We start from the raw sequence: 20,021 nt of genomic DNA, 5'->3' as shown, positions 1-20,021 counted from the left end.
CCTGTATGAAACGCAATGTTTTAAATGGCCATTGCTGCCAAACTCATAGTGAGTATGGGAATAAGTCTTAAAAACAGATGTCCAAGAGCTCTGTGGAGGAAGTCATGAAACACTGGAGGAACACAAAAGATCAAAAACACCAACCCGGCAAACGAGCACGTGTTCTGCGCAAGAGGAGCCGTCAGAAACGCTGAGGTCGCTCTCTCCGGGAGCCAAACGGCCCCGAGCCTCGCCGCACCGCTCAGGGGCAAGTCCAAACACAGAAGTGGTCTTTCCAGAACGAAACAGGGGGTGTTTCTTCAGAGGGTGGGAATTGGAGACTGAAAAGGGACTGTAAGGAACGGGTCCAGAGGGAACCCATCTGAGCCCGACTGGAAGGAAGAGAAGGGCCACCACCCGGAACGCCGCCTGGGGGCCTCGCCCAGGGCCCTGGGGAGGAGTGGGAACCCCGAGTCCCGGGGCAGGACGCCGTGCCCTAGGGACTGCAGGGCTGGGCTCCAGGGCCCTGGGCGTGAGAGAGGCGCCACCCCGGGGCTCTGCTCCCAGACCCGAGCGCCCACCCGCCGCTTTCGAGGGCCCGTGGACCTGCGGGCTGCCTGCACTTCCCCTGACGTTCCGGTCCCCAGCTGTTGTTCTCACTGGGGTTATGACTGTCCTTGCTGACCTGGCGGCAGAAGGAGGGGAACTGCCCACTTCCTGAAGAGGAGCCGAGTGGATTTAATGGTGCCAATGGCCCGGCTCCGGGACCTGGAGCCGAGTGCCTGGGAAGGCAAGATTTCATCAGCCAAACTGCATAAGAGTGTTTACTCTGAAACGGCGACACTTACTGCTTTATGCAAATGGCCAGGTGGGACCTGCCGGTGCTGGAAGAGGCCGCACTCGGACACCAAAGTAAACCTGATGGAGCAGGGCTGTAGACCTTCACTGCAGTGTCTCGACACGATCACACTCTTAGAACTCGGGAAGAGGGGGACTGACCATAGAAAGTCCAGAAGGTTCCAGGGCCTGGAGAGCTCCAGGAACTCACAGCTTATTTGTGCGAAGAGAATAGAGCTTTCTGTCTCCTGTCACTGCTTGTATCCCCAGTCCCTGCTGCCTTTCTTGAGGCACATCAAACAGCTCTAACTCAGATGAAAGGAGATTTCTTGCCATAAAAAATACAAAACCCAAGACACAGCACAGACATACGGGTAGAAAGACAGTAAACTCACCAGGCCCTGACGGACGGCCAGGAGGCTGGCCAGGTCCCAGTCCCCACACACAGCCGGACGGGCCGTCACACCTGCCACCCCATTCTGTTTGACCCCCCAGGGCACTCTCAGGACAAAAGAAGACAGGACCGGTCAGCGAGGACTCCCACGGCCCCAGTCCTCGGGCTCGCTGCGGCTCATTCCGCACCCACCGCTTCTCCCGCCCTGTCAGCCCCTCCCAGATCCCCTCCTCGCCCTGTGCTCCCCCCACAGGGCCTGGCATCTCCAGGGCACCAGTGCACAGAGCGGCCCTGGCCAAGACAGGACAGACCCACGGGTGCCTCGGCTCTGCAGACCTCCAACCCCAGACGGGCCCTGGGCCACCTGCCCCCTGCCTCCACCACAGGCCTCGGTGCCTCCCGACCCTAGGGCAGGGAGGGACTCTCCACCAGGCCGGGCAGTCCTCCAGGCCAGCAGGCCAGCCTCTCTGGGGCCCTTCCCCACAGGATCCCTCCAAGCAGGGGTGCATACCAACACCTTGTCACGTGCCCCGGCCCGGCTCACATCGGTCTGCCTTTGATTTGGTTAGAACTCATTTATTAACATTAATATTAAAACTAATTCGTTAACTCTTAATTTAAAGCAAAAATGTTCAGTGAAGATAAATGGTAACTAGAGATAAGACAAAGTGATCAATCACCCAGAGATAAACTTGGTTAACCCCTTGGTCATATACTTACAATTGGTTTTGTAGATTTTTTTAACAGACAAAAATGTAATACAGTACATTCTGTTTAAAACCCATTTTAAAGTATCATAAATATATTTCATATCATTAAATAGTAGAGTTGTTAAGTCTTACTGTATATCTGCAGAGAAGAGATACAAATTCAACTAATTTGCTATGACTGAGCCCTTAAAATTCTACCTCCGACCCCAACTGCAGTGGTGAGGTCCCTGCAGCCGTGTCCTCCGGCACCTGACCCTGTGGTACAGGCTGTGCCTGGAGCAGAGCCGGCAGCGCACACACGCTTCCAGGGGGTGTCACTGAGCAGCCGTCCTCAGGGCCGGCGCTGGGAGCCGAGGCTGTTCAGCTGAGGCTGACCCGCGACGGCTGGGTCAGGTCATCCCACGCACTCACTAGCCACCTGGAACCACTTGCTGCTCACCTCCCGCCACACCTGTTATGGTCAGAGCTACACCACACCATGCTGTGACACATGTTGATGTGGCCAGACCTGGGGACCCGGGGAAGCCCTCCGACCCCTTGCAGTGGCTACTACACGTGTGTATGTAGGTCACATACGACGCCTACAGTATGTGATGTACGACATGCAGACAACATGCAATACAGAAAACCCAGGGGATGTGTCACGTGCACCCATGTGTGCACACCCAAATGCTGCAGATTTGTAAATAGGCCCATTTATTACGTCTACACTTGGCTGTCCACACACCTGATCTCCAAGTTAACTGAAACCAACTTTGTGAGGCAGAGTTGTAACTTCCATTTTTAGAGCAGTGTTAGGTCCACAGCCACCTGACGGGCAGGTGTGAAGCCCCTGTGGGCTCCCTGCCCCAGGTTCCATGGATCTCGACGTGGCTCCAGATTCGAGCAGCACCCCACCCAATCAGGACACAGGTAGCCTACCTCTCCCCAGCTCCCACCTGGGAATTACTGAGCTGCCCCCGATTGGCTCTATCTTCCGAGTGAGCGAGGACTGGGTCCTGCCGTGTGCGACATCTGGCCGACTCTCTCCTAGCTGCATGCTGTGAGCCTCTGCGGCTCATCCAGGGCCATTCCCTGTCACTGTGGTTTTGTCGACACTCACACGTTTTCTGGCTGTGCCCACTGAGGGCCGAGCAACAGTGACACCAGACAGCGATGAGCACTTTGCACCCAGATCTTGGCTTCTAAATACCACTCACGACAGAAAGGAACCAGGGCCCCTGGAGAAGCACTGGACTGAGGGCTGGAGGAGACGTGGGCGGGGGAGGTAAGGGCTCAACACTGGACTGGCTCCCCGGGCCGGAGACTCCCTAGCCCGAGGAGGGGTGGCAAGCAGCACACGTTCAGGAGACAGTTCACTGAAAATCAGACAAAACAACTAGCTGGGTCTCTGGAAGCAATGTGTCAATCACCACCGAGCAGGGCCTCCTGAGCTGCTGGGGGCTTGGGAAGGGTGACGGAGGAAGAGCATGTGGTGGTCCCCATACCACCTGCCTTCCTGCGATATCTGCATGTGGCCCCACAGCCCCTCAGCTCCATGCACAGGCCCACCATGGACGGGCCACACCATAACCAAGCTCCCCTCTGTCCTGTGTACTACAGGGACGCAGGAAAAGCCCTGGCCCTTGTGGAGCTGAAGTGTGGTGGAGAGGGGGCGGGGACAGAGAGGATGAACCAACACACAAGTAAAGACCCATGTCAGAGGGTGGCCTATTGGAGGAAAATCTTTGCCAGGGCTGGGGAGTGCCCTCTGTGCAGGGGCTGGGTCGGGGCCTGGCAGGGGTGAAGTGTGCAGTTCCCGGGGACACACCTTTAGCAGGGCAGCTGCCGCAGAGGCCAACGTCAGTGGGCACGACACAGAAGTCTCTCCCTGCACCCTGTCTGCTCGCCAGTGTTCCAAGGGCTCCAAAGACGTACATGGAGGCTGACACCAAATAGAAACCCAGCAACCTCCTACCTTGTGGAAGGCATACGGATCTGAGACAGCCAACATGCCTGCAGTGAGCACAGTGCATCCTGCTTTAGGAGAGGTGCAGATTCTCAATGAGAGGAGCAGACGAACCATGAAGAAGAGACATGTGATGCACATCTAGGAGCCACGAGTGGTGCGGAAACTGCCCTGGCACCTGTGTCTCCATTCAGTGAGCCCCCCTCAGTGAGCCCCACTCAGCCCCACTCAGCCCCCTTCAGTGAGCCCCAGTGAACCCCACTCAGGGAGCCCCACAGACAAGAGCCACTACTATAACAACAAAGAATGCCTTCCTTGCCTAAAATTTCTGTTTTAAAATATCAAAGCATTTATAGAAGGCACTGGCACACAGCTGCCTCTCCGGGGCTGACCTAACAATGCACCTCCCTGTCCCTTGCACTGGCAAAGGTCGGGCTCCTCCCTCACCGAACAGCAGGGGACACACACAGGCCTGTCAGCGGCTGCAACAGAGACTGATGGGGCCCCGCCTATCTCTGGCCCTCAGTGGCTTGCGATTTGGGACACACAGGTGCTCGCCTGCCAGGGAAGCAGGGTGGGGGCAATGCGAATGGAATCCGCCCGCTCACTTGGAGGAAGTCTCTGGGAGGACCCGGCTCACTGCTGCTTTCAGCTGTCTTTATGTGAACGTGACACAAATGGGCTTAAAAATGATCCTCCCTAATAATCTGGCTCTAGAACATACCTGGGGAAGGAGGTGGTGGAGGAGTGGCTGTGTCTCTGAACCTTCCCCGAGCACAGGTACCTGCCCCGTGAACCCCAGATCCCTGGGATGAGGAGCGCAAACCTGTCGGGAGCGCCCAAGCTGGCAGAGCTAACTGCCCACACCCTCCAAATCCAGAGGCCTGGGGACCGTCTGCTCCAGGTGGTGACAGAGAGCTCCCGAGAAGAGATCTCTAGGAACCAGGTAAGAGCTGATAGATTGCCTAATGACTCAGTAAAAAATAGCATTGGGAGGGAACAAGCAGTTTTGCTAGTGAATTTTGAAGGAATTGCTGAAACATGATCAGAAATAGAAAAATGAAGCAAAACAAAAAAGAAGAAGCAATCATTAACTCCAGGAAAAACAAAGAGTTATTTAAAAAAATGACTACGGTTTACTACTGGTTCAGTAGCAACAAAGTTTACATAGTCCTGATAATGTAAACACTGACTAGTAGTGTAATAAAGGACTAAATCTGCGGCGCAGCTGAGCTGGTGAGCATTAGGGATGGGGGGAGTAACCCCAATTTACAGCAGGAAGGCCGTAGGTAACTCCCAAAGAGATGCACACAATAGTCTGTATAGACATACTGTCCGGGAATGGGGGGCAGGCGCTGGGTGCTGGAGGAGGTGGAGCCACTCTGCGGGGGGCAGCACGGGGCCAGGGAGGCAAAGGCACTTCATGCTCACCATGAGCTGTGTGATACAACTTGACTTTCTAATCTATATACATGTTTAGCTTTATTTTTCAATAATTAGAAGAATACTCCTCAGACTACATTATCTGGTCATAGTGTAATGATTCAGAAGTGGATCCGTAAAAGGCGCCCTATAAAACCCTAAAGGCCTGGGATGTTTGAAGCTCTTCTCTTAACAGCACTTGGACCAGAGGTGCTGGCATGGAGGTCATAAAAACTCTGGGGTCTCTCTGACAGGGTGGGCCAGGGACACACTCAGAGGGGCGGTCAGCTGCCACCATGATGTCATCAGCAGATAAGAAAAGATGGAAAATGAATGAGTTAAACAATCAACTCAACATCTTAGGAAAAAATAAACCCCTTCCTCTCAGAAGGAGGAGGCCACCTTAAGAAGTAAAAATTAATGAGCTAGAACACATTAAAAAAAATAAAAAAGATAAAGCCAGTCCTTTGAAAAGACTCATATTAGAGACAACCGATGGCTGTTTTTTAATAGGTTCAATTAAGTAATTTCCTCACATATTACTAAGTGAGAAAGAGAACGGCAGATGCATAGAGTAACAGCCCCATGTGAGTAGACACCCAAGCCTTACCCCTGGGTGTGCGCATGCGTGCTGGCACACAGGTCAGAAAGGGCGCAGTTGACCCCTCGGTCATGTGCCCCTTGGTCTCCCAGCCAGCCCCTCGTTGCCAGCCCTCTGCAGGCAGCAGCCACCTTGTGCAGGTGGCCCCGGTGACCGTGACAGGAGAGTCAGTGTGGGGACAGTGAGGCGAGGGCACGGAATACTTCCCAGGGTCAAGACAGGGAGAGTGCCAGAGCTTCTGGGGAGTCCAGGGACTCAGAAGGCAGGTGGGACCTGAGAGGTGGGTGCCCCTGCATGGCCCCCTCTCTTGCTATCACCGCCAACCCAGACTGCCCACAGTGAATGCACAGCAGAAGCCATTCGAGTACATTTTCCTGCTTTGAAAATGACCGTCTCTGCTGGCCGAAACAGCTCTTGGCTGGTGCATGCCGCTGGTGCCTCTGAACGTCACCTGACCCAGGCTCCTGTCCTTCTCAAGGCCATGACCAGACTTGAGACCAAACCCACTTACGTTCAGGGAGTCAGGAGGAAGGGTGTGGGTCCAGCACGTGTGGAAACTGTGCCGGAGGGGCAGTAGGGCCCAGAGCCTTCCAGAGAGGGCCGGGTGGTGAGCCCGCCTCCGAATATGGGGATAATTTGACTACATGAAACTGCTTCCCTGGACATGGAGCCTGGGAGGAGAATCAGATGAGCCATGAAAACCGAGGATATGGGGACCAGGCAAGGTGCAGGGCCGGCTGGTGGGGGTCCAGGGCCGGCCCCACGGAGCCCGATCGCTTCCTGAGGCAGGCTCTGCTCCAGCGCTAATGGGTTTATATAAAAACTTCCAATGGGGCCAGTAAACCCTTCGTTAGTCTGCTTTTATAGCATGAATATAAGGCGGCAGCGGGGAGGGGTCACAGGAAGGCTTGACCCGCAGCGGCCGGCGGGAGGAGCTCTGGTGGCAGACGGGAGCTGTGCCGGCCGCATGGCTGTGAACACAGCGAGGGCGGCTGCACCCCTGGCAGTTTCTCCCAGCTCCGTGTGCGGAGTGACGATGCAGAAAGGCCCGGGTGCATAAGCTGCAGCAACATGGGCTCCCCCAGCCGCCTCTGCCGCCTGTGCCCTGGGTGCCCCCCGCCCACTCCCTGAGGCTGCCCTGCTCCTTCAGGTCCTTCCCTGACAGCACGGTTCTGAGCGGGATGTGCCGACACCATCCCCGGTCCTGGACTAGCTGGTCCGATGGCTGACCAGCCTCCGCAGCCTCAGGCAAGCCAAGCAGAGCAGCCGCGTCTCCTGCTACTCAAGGGTCCTGACGTGCCCAGCATGGGCCAGGGTCAGAGCCCAGTGTGGGCGCTTCATGTTCTCCGAGACCGGTGAAGGGCAAACAGTCCAGGGACACGTGGCAGGGGAAGGCGGCAAGCGAGCCGTGCCTCGGGTCCTCTGAGCCTCTGCCCATCCATGGTTAGTGGGCATAACATAAAATTCAGTCTTATTCAGGGACCCCCATGAGGAAAATGCCTAAGCGAGTCGGCACTTGGCTTCTAAGTCTCCACAACCATCACCTGCTGCTGAAGAGGCAGCCAGAGCTCATGAAGACGTAGCCCACAGAAGCGTGAACGCAGGGCCACGCTTCAGAGCAGAGCGGCGGCCATCAGCCCCTCCCAAGCCCTGCCCAGCCTCGCAGCCGCCCAGGGGCTCCCGTGCCACCCTCTGCAGGGACCGCGGGGACATGGCTCTGGTGAGCGGCTGCACTCGACCCCTGGGGCCTCACGTGGCCACCCTGGTGGCTTCTCCCGTGCTGAGCTGGCCCAGGGAGCGGGTGCAGTCCCGAGACTCCACCCGCTGTCAGGTTTCCACTGGCCTCATGATGCTCGGTGGTCGGGACCTAAGGCCCTGCCTGGCCCCTTGGCCAAGAGGGGACGGTGACCCCACCCCAAAGGCATCTCAGGAAGTGGAAGGGACTGTGGGGAGCCCCTGCTGCTGGCCATCACGTCCTGCGTGCTCTGGAGCCCTAGGTTGGCTTCCGCAGCCAATTTATTTTTATTCTTATTTTGGTATCATTAATCTACAATTACATGAAGAACATTATTTACTAGAATCCCCCCTTCACCAAATCCCCCCCACATACCCCTTCACAGTCACCGTCCATCTGCGTAGTAAGATGCTGTAAAATCACTACTTGTCTTCTCTGTGTTGCACAGCCCTCCCCGTGCCCTCCCCACAGTATACATGCTAATTGTAAGGCCCCCTTTCTTTTTCCCCACTTATCCCTCCCTTCCCACCCCTCCTCCCCAGTCCCTTTCCCTTTGGTAACTGTTAGTCCATTCTTGGGTTCTGTGATTCTGCTGCTGTTTTGCTCCTTCAGTTTTTCTTTGTTCTTATACTCCACAGATGAGTGAAATCAGTTGGTACTTGTCTTTCTCCGCCTGGCTTATTTCACTGAGCATAGTACCCTCTAGCTCCATCCATGTTGTTGCAAATGGTAGGATTTGTTTTCTTCTTATGGCTGAGTAGTATTCCATTGTGCATATGTACCACATCTTCTTTATCCATTCATCTGCTGATGGACACTCAGGTTGCTTCCAATTCTTGCTATTGTAAATAGTTTCCGCAGCTGATTTTACGCTCATCGCCCAGGATTCACCCTCAACGGGCAGAGCTTCTCCACCCTGTGATGGAGCCAGTCTGTCGCGGCTGCTCCGTGCAGGTCCACTCCACTGAGAGACCACCACACACTGGCAGCTCCACCTTAAATTTCAAACTCAAACTCTCGCTTCACTAAGATCTGGGGGGAAATGTTTGTATTTGCCCTCATCTTCACAAATCCCGCTGCTCCTCCTTTCTTGGATTGACCCACAGTTCCCGTGAAGCCAGACCCATCTGCCTGAGGAAGTGCCTTCCGCCCTCCAGGCAGGACAGGCCCCGGCTCCTTCGCCTTTGCTGCCAGGGGGCTTCGTGAGGTACAGGATTCCGGGACCCGGGGGAGCCCCTCGGGGAGGGCGCTGGGATGAGTTCCTTTCTCCTGCTCGTGTTTCATCTTGGACATCTTCACGTTCAGGGGTCTCGTCCCCTTGCCACAGACCCATGGGGGAGCCGAGCTTGGGCTGCTTTGCCCCTGGCGCTGGTGCTCCCCACGCTCGCTGCCCGTGCTGAAATGGCTCCTGCACTTCCGCGGGTTGTCCGTCCTTCCTGCTAGAACCTTGGGCAAGCCATCCCGTTACTGCAGGGTCTCTCCTGCTGGTGTGGCACCTGGGCACCCCTGACTGTGGTGCCCCAATGACCCGCTGTCAGCAGGCCCACTTCTCCAGCAGGAGGCGGTGGGAGGGGGTATCTAGTGGTTTTTTTATCACTTCAGTTGTAGAAGAACAGTTAGCTGCCAAGCTAAATGTAACTGCGCAGGAATATGCATCCTCAGTGAGGCTGCCAGTGGACAGGGACGGGACCGTCCAGCCAGGTGATGGGCTGATACAGCCCACGGCACAGCCTGGGGTCTGGGGCCGGGGCTTTCTCTTTGTAGGAGAAAACGAGACCCGAGCGGCCTCTCCCAGATGGTGCTGGCTGTCCCTGGGTGCCGGGGCGTCTCTGCTCCCCGCCGGCTCTCCTCCCTCACCAACTGCCCTCAGCAGAGGACCTGCCCTGCGGACAGCCTGGGCCCTCTCGGGGGTAGCTGTTGCTTCGGTTCCTGCCCCACCCCAGTCTTCCCTGCAAGCCTGGGAGGAATCCCGTAGGGGGAGATCCGAGCAAGCGAGGGAACCCTTCTCGTGGCCTTGCCACAGGTGAAACCCCTGGGTCCCACCCTCCCAGTCAGGCCCCCCAGCTGCACCACAAACTCAGCTTGGTGATGCCATCGAGGAGAGCTGTGGCTTCTGCAGGCATTTCTAGCCCTGTTCTCTGTGCAGGTGGGAGAAAGGGTCTCTCAGAAGCAGAATCCTCGCATAATTTAATCCCCTGAAGGGTTATGCTTGCCTCTGGGCGTGTGCCACTGAACGGAAGGTCACACAGTAAGCGGGCACCCGCAGCGCCACTAAGAAGACCTACACCCTCGTCCCGCCAGCTAAGGGGACAGGTGGCGAAGCCCTGACTCTGGTCATGGACCGTCTCTGTCCCCCTTGAATTCATGGGCTCTGAGGTCTGTCATGTCTTCCTGATGAGGGGCCTCTCTGCCCTGACGCACGCCTTTGTCCACCCTGGTCGCGCCTCATCCTGAGCTCTGCCTTGTCTGGTCCTGACATGGACACTCCAGCCTTCTGACTGCCGTGTTCACGGCATGTATCTTCCCATCTACTTTCTGTCTTTATATTTAATGTGCATTTCCTGTAGAATCTAATTGCATCTCACTTTTTTCTGTTTTGTAATTTATGCCTTTTAAATGGGGTGTTTAGTCCATTAACATTTAATATAGTTACTGACATGGTATTTAGGTTTACCCCTTAATTTCCTATTTCCTGTTAAACACTCAGTTTTGTTCCTGTGTTCCTGTTTCCCCGCTTTTTGGGTCACCCGAATGTTTTTAGGGTGCCACTTCACTCTGTTGGTGTGTCTGCTGGCTTCCCAGTCTTGTGATCGCTCTAGGGACAATACACAGCCTCGACTTCTCAAATACCCTTAAAAGTAACATTGAGACACTTCACATAAAATGTGGAAATCTTGTGATCACACGGGTGCACTGCTGCCCTCCGCGGTGTCCCCTGGGACGCGTGTCACGTGCACTCCCTGCTGGACGCATCATAAGCCTCACAGACAGCGGACCCACCTCACTCTGAGCCATCACACACACGTCGTGGGAAGCAGGGGAAGAGCCTTCTAGCCTACCCACAGGTTGCCGACTTCCGCGTCCTGCGCACATGTGTGAGGACTGGAGGACCTGGCGAGTGGCCCTGGCAGTCTGGTGTGTGTTTCTGCCGGCAGCGAATTCTCCTACTTGTCCTCAATGTGACTCTGGCCTTATTTTGCCCCCATTGTGGACGGCATCATGCTGGGCACGGGTCCTGGGGGGCAGTTTCCTGCTTTCAGCACCGAGACATGCTGCGTGCCGCCCCTGGCCATCAAAGTGCCTCTCGGAGTCCCCCTGGCTGCTTTCAAGAGCCCCCTCCCCTCGATTCAAAGCACTGGCGACAGGAGCAGGCACAGCTTCCTGTTTGTGGATGCCGTCTGGGGCTCACCGGGCTTCCTGGCTCCACATTTGTGTCTCTGACCACACCTGGAGACTCTCCTGCCATCCTGTGCCCCTCCCTGCGGGCTCCAGCAGCCCACGCCGACCCCTGCTCTCTCCCGTCCAGCCCCCTCTCCACCTGTCGCCTGTCTCCTCAGCCCGGGGGCCTCTGACGGTCCCCCTCCTCCCTGCAGTCCAGTCCCTCCGGGGGATTTCCTATTTCAGATGCTGCATTTTTTTAGGTCTGAAACTTCCACCTGGCTTTTTGCTGCATCTCTGATTCCTCTCCTGAGCTCTCATGCTCCCTTCACCCAGGATGTAGTCACGGGCGGCAGTTGCCTCCAGGGTGGGACTGGCACCCACTGCCTTCGGGTCCTGTGTGGCCGGGGACTGTGTCCCCAGTGCTGAGGGTGCTGTGCTGTGGGGTGCGTGGGTTCTGCTAGTCCCCCTGGAGGATGCCGAGGTTTTTGTTGTTACAGCGCATGAGCTGGTTGGACCTACACATAAGCTACACAGGGCCAGGGCCTATCCAGTCCGGTCCACCTGCGGGCTGTCCTCCACTTATGCCCCAGCCAGCAGCCATGGTCCCACCACTTGCTCATCTCTGAGCAAAATCTCTACTCTGCAGGCATCCTCTGGGTGCAGCGTCTCCCACAGAGCATGGTTGTGGGGGACCCAATGCCCCCAGCCAAACCAAACAGAAATTCAGCCGCGTGTGGGGCACCCGGCTGGCATTACTGCTGGGGTGAATCCTCCTCGGAGTAGGGGTGTCCACACGGTTGTGCCCACTGGGCACTCGGTACTGCCTGGAGAGGGAGGCGCAGGCCTGTGGGGTTCGAGCTTGTGTGTTGGGGGCTTTCTGCTCACGCAGGGCCTAGGGGACAGACCCCTAGTGATGAGGTGGTGCCACCACTGCTGTGGGGCTGCTCTACCCGGAACACGGGGGCGGTCCCTACGCACAAGGACTTGGAGCCAGGGGTCCCATGCCTGCAGGCGTCCAGCACTCTGGGCAGGGTGTCAGGCATTGGGACACCCTCGGGCATTGGGACAACGTGGTGAGGGCACATGCCCAGGCACAGGGGCGCCAGGGAACGGCACAGACACACACTCCTTGCACAGTGCCAGACTCTTACCGTGCTTCCCAAGGAGGTCCACTTACCAAATGAATACCTGAAAAACAAAAGGATAGGAACATATTAAAAGTTTGGCTTCCTTTGTCAAAAATTTATAAGCACAGGAGGTGAGGCAGCGGCCCTGGGTACGTGCAGCGGTGGGTGTCCCATGGGGCCAGGCAGTGCAGCGGCACCATCAGTGGGATGTGGGACCACCACGGTGCTGGCAAGGCTGCATCTCAGTCATGGTGCACAGGCCCGTGCCGTGGTCAGGCTCAAGGGCAAGGGCAGAGAAGGGCCTGTAGGGCCTGTCTGTGTGCGCTGACCACGGCCTCCCACTGCTGTGTCCCCGCAGAGGCCGGCAGCGCAGGCGTTTGTGAGCGTGCGGCTGGGACAAGCGCATCGGGGTGTCCCTTTCAAGCTCTGGGGTGCGGCTGGCACCCGCAGCTCCATTTGCCCATGCCCCTGGGGCCTGGGCTCCTGCGACTGGGCACCGAGACTGCTGCTGCCCAGGGTGGAGGCAGCACCACCCTGCTCCTGGAGCCTCATGACCCTAAGCAGGAATCCATTTTGTGCATTGAGCGTGACCACAGCTGGGGCCTCATGAGCAGGGGCCGCAAGCTGTGCACCACAGCAGGTCCTCATGGGGTGTCCGGTCTGAGGCCCAGAGTCAAAACAAGGTGCTCCCCCTTGGTGGTCAGAGCAGAGCAGCCGCACAGCACGGCGTGCAGCCGGCCCTGGTCCCCCTCAGCGCCCGAGCCCCTGGCATCTGCTCCCAGCACTCTTTGAAGTCGATGCTCCATCCCCTCTGGCAGAGGGATGTGCCAAAGGCAGCTTCCTTGCAGGAAAGGACCCCCCGAGCCTCTCAACCTCAGTCCAAGTTTCTAGAGAGAATCCTTTCTTCTCTGGGGGGCCAAGAGGGTGGGAAGAGAGCGGGACAGCTAACAGCTACTCTCGACAGCAACGGGAGGCCTTCAGGACGACTGCCAAAGTAAAGTGCACATAAGAGGGGCTAGAAAAGCCAACGCCAACTGGAGACGCGGGAGCAGGAGCCAGTGGGGGCTTCCCGCACCTGACAAGGACCCGTCGCTCAGATGGGACAGCGCCGCTTGTGCTGAGACTCCTTCATGGTCACCGAGAGCTTGTGCAATGCCAGTAACCCATCTCTGGCTCTCGTGAACGTCACCAGCGGCTCAAGCTCCAGGGGAGCACACGCAGGGCCACCCCGACACGGCCAGGGGCCGAGTCAACAGAAGATGGGCAGAGACAGTCAAGAACAGGACCCGTCAATCCACTCGTACCTCAGCCTGACCACGTCTGAGGAGCAGGAGACGCGAGCCACACGCAGAAGCTGCCCGCCTGCCGGCCCTGCTCACAGGCACCCCCTCCCTGCCCCTCCAGCCATACAGCACTGTGCCCTCGCCTGCACAGGCCTCCTGTAAAGAGAGGGCTGGGTGCCCACAGGGATGACAGGACAGAGCCTATTCTGATCACACTCGATCCCTGATGATGGAAGGAGGGGCTGCTGGGAAGCTGGGGGCCCAGAGCTGCTCAAGCTGCTGCACCTGCATCCTCGGGAGCCCAAGCCCTGACACGGGCTCACCCTGCACCCCACAGTGGCCCTGAGCCCGCTGCCCTGCTTCACTGTGGCAGGACCCACCCACCCAGTGGCATTTGGCGGCTAGGCCTCAGTACCGACGTTTTCCCTGGGGAAACAGTGCTGGAGTGTCCAGTGGCCGGCGCAGAGTCCCTTTCACGCCTGCCCCACTGTCGAGGCATCCTCAGTACAGTCGCCCCACACCTGTCCACTGTCCCCTCAGGCGGCAGGGCGACCCCAGAAAATGCCACAAAGGAGGTGACCGCTCCTCCAAAGCAGAGCCCCCAGGAAGCCTGTGGGGGTCTCCCTGCACCCCAGCGACCTCCCACCGACATCCAGGCAGTGCCCAGGCCTGACCCTGGGCGTGGAAGTGGCTCCTGGTTTCTCTAAGGGGCCTAGTGGCAGCCCTGGTCTGAAAGGCAGCGAATCCCAGCTTCCAAGGCCTGAAAACCAAGACTGCCTGCCCTGGGTGTCAACACAGGCGGGCAGGCAGGAGGCGGCGGCCGAGGGACAGGAGGGAGGCACGGACCGTCACCTAGATTTGCCAGCAAGTGAAAATACTACGTTTTAACCGCCTTGAATGGCAGAAACTCAAGATGAAGCTGATGGTAGGTCCTTGACAAACCACAGAGGTGTGGCAGCGGGAGAGCCAGTGGCCCCACAAACACGGGCCACGTGGGCGCTGGCAGCAGAGAGGCCAGAAACCAAGTCAGGAGATTGAGTCCCTGGTCTCCTGGGGCCCCACCCAGGGTAAAGGCCATGTTGTGTTTGTACAGACTGTGGAGGTGGGGACACCACAGTGACGACCCCCAGGTATTCAGGGGGGCAGAGTGGCCTCAGCACATGGTCCAGGGTGGGCTGAGTGGCCACGTGGCAGCACCTTCCCCACTCTCAGCCTGGCCCATGTGCCACGCCTCTGGGTCCACAGATCCTGGAGAGGGCCTGCCGGGGAGCCGAACCCAAGCGAGGGGCAGCCCACCCCAGCGGCCAGTCTCAGCCCCTCGTCCCGACCCAGGAGGAAGCACGCTGTGTCGGCGTGGCCATCGCATACCCTGCTCTGTCCCTCCCTGTGCCTCCTGCCACCTGGAGACAAGGAGCTGATGGTCAGTCTTCCTGTTCCCCTAAAAGCTCGCATCCTCCACTCCCCACAGTGAGGGCTGCTCCGCGGACCCCCTCCCTGTGCTGAGGCCCCGACCACCACCACCAAGCGTAGATGCGCTGGGCCCACGCCTGGCCTGCCAAGCATCAAGAATGGGTCAGTAGAGCAGGTTCCGGAGTGTGCAGAACATTCCGGCCACCTGCTCTGCCCTGTGACATGGCCGTGGAGGTACCGAGTGCCATTGGGCACAGGCCTCTACCTACCCCCAGACGCTAGTGTGGAGTCCCCACATCTACAGAGAACATTTGTTTCTGAGGCTGGGGCCTTGGCATGGACGTGAGTCAGGGAGCTGAGAGGACGGCCATTTAGGAGAGCGGAGGCCACAGGCGAGGCAGCCCCCCTGCCCACACACAGCAAGCTGGGCAGAGGCAGCCGCCACCAGCGACCCGAGGCCAGGCTGGGCACCACGGAGAAGTGCCACGTGCACCTGCCTGGCGCCTCCTCACCCTGTGGGGGCTTCCTGTCCCTCCTACGGATGCCAGCTGGATGACACTTGAAAGAGGTCCCACCAACGGTGTCCGTTATCTGAGCATCTCACCCCAAACAAATAGTCCCTTCTCTCAACTTAAATGGGACTTGAAAGGAACATACTGTGTCTTGCTCTTATTTTCAGGCATCAAGAAAAAGCCCATTTCCCATTTGAGGGGCCTTCCCTGGGTAGGTTTTCATTGTCACTGTGACAGCCCAAGGCTCCCGCGCACCAGGGACCCTGAGTCAAGGGCTGGGCTGAAAGCACCTCAAGGCGGAGGGCGCCTGGGCCGCATCGACCAGCCTGCCCGGGGACGTGCACCCACGCAAGGCCTGACTGCAGGCCCCGCACTGAGCGCAGAGGGCAGCGCAGCTCGGCCGTGGGTGCAGGCGTCTGGCCTGGGGAGCGTGTGTCAAGCCTCTGGTCTCCACTCACGCCCTTTCTTGTTCTTTTTACATCTTTCTGGAAACATCTTATGCATCATTTCTGAGAAGATGCACTTCTATGTCACTTCGCTTTAGCAAGCTTAAATTAATTCCAACCCCATTTTTTAAGATGCCCAAAGGAAGGGGAGCAGAATATCTCTCCCAATGGGAAAAGACTCTCTTTCTGCCTGTGAGAAGTCAGACTGAACTCCAGAAATTTCAACATGAGGTTAACCTTTCTTGACCAATATATTCTAGACATGACCAGGAAACGCTTTTTGAAGTAAACCTTAAACTTAACACTTTTTTCCAGTTGCTGGTACAGTATGGCACCACCCAAGCCACCTGTCACACATGGGCCACATTGCCCCGCGTGTCCCTGGAGTGGGGCACTTGAGCGTTGTGACCTTCGCTGTCAGAATGGGACAAGGCACCTAGAACTGACCCTTTCTGGTGTGCAGCTTCTGAGACACATGGAAAACCCAGTCAGAGTCCTCTAGTGCTGGTAAAATTTACTGGCTAGAGACACTGGGGCGACTGCCACCCCGGGCCAGGTCCCCGGGCACTCCACGTGGGAAGCAGCAGATGGTGGGTGAGCTTACCCAGGCTCATGGACAGCCCACCTGAGAGGCCAGACTCCACCTACCAGTGCACCAGCCCCTATTTCCACCCTCACTGTCTGGTCCTTTAGGACAAGAAAACGAAATAAATCAAATGTAAAATATCTTCTCTCTAGGAAACCAACATAGTTTCTTCGTGGAACTGAACTGCATGGTGCATGCACCACAGTAATTTTCTGTGGGCCACTCAGTGGCCACATGGACACTGTGTAACAGAGCTGCCCACGGCTGAGCACACAGTTGCAACAGCCCCTGGGCCTTCCCTCCAGGCACACGGCTCAGGCAAGACAACACTGCTGGTTTCCCCATCTCTGCACAAACCCCAGCACTCTGCATGCCACGAGGTTTGCAGGCAGCAGGAACACGTCAACATGAGGGGCCCGGGAGCAGCGGGGTTTCAGGGCAACGAGGCGCCCAGGCTTCTTTCCTGCAGATGGGGTACGGGGATGCACCTCCTGCGTGTGCTGAGTACCATCCACGTTCCCCACCCAACCCGGGGCTAACCAGCACTTTCCAGCCGGGAAGAGGGCCCAGTGCCTGTTCACAGTGGTGTGGATGGCATGGGGACCTGGCACAGTCAATAGGAGCTGAAGGGGCTGACTGCCACAGGGCTGCCCATGCTGCAGCCCATGGGGGCTTCCAGAATAAGCCAGCAGGTGGACTAATGGTCAGCCCCAGAGCCCTGGGGGGTGGAGTCTGGGTAGAAGTTCCCTCCTGAGAGGTGCCCTCAAGGTCCCGGAGGTCACAGATCTGAACGTGGGGTCAGTGTCCGTGTGGATGTGCAGGGAGTGGGCTGGGTCAGTGTCTACTCCCTGCATGTCCACATGGACACGGGCCTCCACCTGAGAGCTTCTGTTCACCTTCCCTCACAGGGGCCTCTGTGCTCCTCTGGTAAGTGGGTCCCCTTTTCTTATGGGCCCCAGCCAGAAACAACGCTGGGACCTCTGCTTAGACAGCACCTCATGGCCCCTCAACTTCCCCAGGCCTCCTGGGGCCACATGCTGCCCTAGCTGGGCTTCAGCAGGCTTTCTCCTGTCCATGCCCCTATGGATCGGGCACACATCCCTCCAGGGCCACCTCTGCCCTGTTCAGCTCTGCAGCCCACGCCCTGCGCAGGACCGTCTGAGCAGCGACCCCGAGGAATGGCTCCACTGAATCAGGAAGGAGCCCAAGGGGCAGGTGCAGGGCAAGTCAGCTTCCAAATCAAGCGCACCACCAGTGCCTCCTGGGAGCCCCCTCCACCCATAGGATCCCCAGCTCCGGAACTGACAGCTGGTGTCAGGTGGGGCAGGGCAACTCCCGACAGAACCACGACCGCTCCCCAAGGAGAAAGGCCCGGGGCCTGGGTGACTGGCGACTAGCAGTCTACACAGCCCAGTTAAAACGATGACACTCTGAACTGCCATGGGAAGAGAGCTGGGCCCCAGTGGCTGGTAGACACAGCTAGGTGTGCGAGGCCACAGGCCTGGACCCCGAGTCCCTGCGCCCTGGGATCACAGTGCCCCACTTACCAGACCTGTCCCACGTTGACCAGGGACGTGTAGAGGATCCAGAGCGCAGCCATGAGAAGCATGTTGGCGCAGCCGGTGACCAGCACAAAGGCCGAGATGCCCAGCCCCAGAAGCGCGAGGGCGTCCAGGTTCGCGTCCATGTGAGACCAGTCCAGCAGCCAGAGCACAGTGGGCGCATAGCTCAGTGCGGCCCAGCCGGCCTGGCCCTGGAAGTACTGCCGTATACTCCTCAGGTACACTCTGCAGGGCAGCAGTCCCCTGTCTCCGATCAGCTGTTTGTTCTGGTGGAAAGCCACTAAGAACGCCACAACTGGAAGACAAAGACAAGAGGCCCTGAGCTGGAGCACAGCCACTGGGTGCCTTCCGACGCATGGGGGGTGGGGGGCGGACGCTCCAGAGCCTGACCAATGGCTGCGATCAAAGCATGGACTCATGGGGTCCACGTGTTCTCAAAATCTGGAGGAAAATACAGGGAGACCCATGGGGAGAAGTCAGTGTATAGGCTCATGTATGCATAACATGCTTGTTATGTGTATGCAAAACAGACACACGTTTACCCAAAACATGTGCCAGGTGCAGGTAAATGGTTAGTAGGCCATCTGAGGCTGCACTTAGCACTTGCTACCATACAGGACATCCCTACAACCCGGCGCCCGGGCAACAGCGCCACCCCAGAGCGCGCTACAGGGCTCGGAGCCCACGGGACCATTTCGCCAGAGTCACTGCTCCCCTCCGCTCAAACCACAAGTTTCTGCATTTGCTTCTAGTGTCCCCGCCCCTACAAGATGTTTCCATTCTCTGTTTGCACAGAGGTGTTAGCACAGAGATACTACGGGACAGAGCACAGCACTCCTGCCTGCGAACGTGAGGAGCTCGGAAATACACTTCCACCAAGAGGAAAGGCCAGCTACAAGGCAGGCTTGTGGTAGACCCACGCGGACGCCACTGGGTGGGACGCACGCACGGGTGGGAGGACAGATCCCCCCACACAGGCTGCCTGACTGCACTTCCACAGTGAATAAACTGCCTCCCGGGAGCAGGGATGGGACTGAGGTGCTCTGGTCGCACACCTGGCAGAAGTTTAGGGGCTCAGGTTTGCAGCCCCTGGTCCAGAGCAAAAGCACTGACAATGCACTGTGTGTTCATGGCTAATGTAGAGTAAACACGTGAGGAAACAGCACAGAGGCCGGAGGGAAGCGGTGGGGACATGCTCTTAGAAGGGCCTCCCACCACACAGAGCGGTCACCAACGGGGAGGCAGCACGGGCTACCCAGAAATGGAGAAGGGAAGTCCTGTGGGACAGAAAAACGGTTCTTAAACAATTCTGATTAAAAATATAGATACGAAGATGGAGTCATAAAAATGCTCAATTATCCAAAGAGAAGGCAGGAAAAGAGGAAGAATAGAAAGAACAAATAGAAAACAACTAGCAAGAGAGTACCTTTTAACCTGTCATTTTAAATTGGAATGTTCTACACATACCTGTGAAGACAGAAATTTAGGACTGGATTAAAATAGCAGGTCCCAAATCAATGTTGTCTGTAAGAAATCCACTAGAGATATAAAGACATAGGCAGGTTAAAAGTAAAAGTACAGAAAAAAGACATCACACAAACAATAATCAAAAGAAAGTTAGATGGCTGTATCTATAACAGACAGAAGATGTAAAAACAGGGAACAATATAGGGTCAAAAAAGGATACCATGTAAAATGAGGAATCACACTACTAAATATGTGAACCTAGCAACAAAGCTTATATTATAAACTGACCTAACGTGATACACACATGTACATCTTCTCTATATATTAACTGACTTGACACCTATAGATTGCCATATAGTATCAAAAGGCAAGACAATACTATGTGACATCTTTAGAACACTCCATCCCACAGCAAAATATGTACAATGTTTGAGTATATGTGGAACATTCACCAAAACACACCATATCCTGAGCCGAAGACCAAATAGCAACATGCAGAACAGAAATGAAATCTAAAAAATATGCTCCCTGACCACATAGAATTAAACTAGAAATCAGCAATGGGATGTTGTCTAGAAACATACCTAAATCTTTGGAGATTAAACCATACGCTTCTAAATG

At 56.8% G+C, this 20,021-nt stretch overlaps 1 protein-coding gene across 5 annotated transcripts in view; it reads right to left on the bottom strand.

Moving 5' to 3' along the window:
* Positions 1 to 20,021, bottom strand: part of LMF1 (lipase maturation factor 1) — a 66,375-nt gene that overhangs the window by 37,019 nt on the left and 9,335 nt on the right. For 4 of the 5 annotated variants that reach the window (XM_037005636.2, XM_037005642.2, XM_037005641.2 and 1 more), the window contains exons 2-3: positions 17,919 to 18,228; positions 12,185 to 12,195 (exon numbers count right to left, since the gene is read on the bottom strand). In XM_037005636.2, the coding sequence (XP_036861531.2) occupies positions 12,185 to 12,195; positions 17,919 to 18,228 (321 nt within the window). Of the gene's footprint in view, positions 1 to 12,158; positions 12,196 to 17,918; positions 18,229 to 20,021 lie in introns of those variants that run through there. The other variant, XM_037005646.2, reaches the window with a different exon arrangement.

This window comes from Manis javanica, chromosome 10 (genome assembly GCF_040802235.1).
Source record: "Manis javanica isolate MJ-LG chromosome 10, MJ_LKY, whole genome shotgun sequence".
NCBI classification, from domain to species: Eukaryota; Metazoa; Chordata; class Mammalia; order Pholidota; family Manidae; genus Manis; species Manis javanica.
This window is presented reverse-complemented; position numbering and strand designations above follow the sequence as displayed.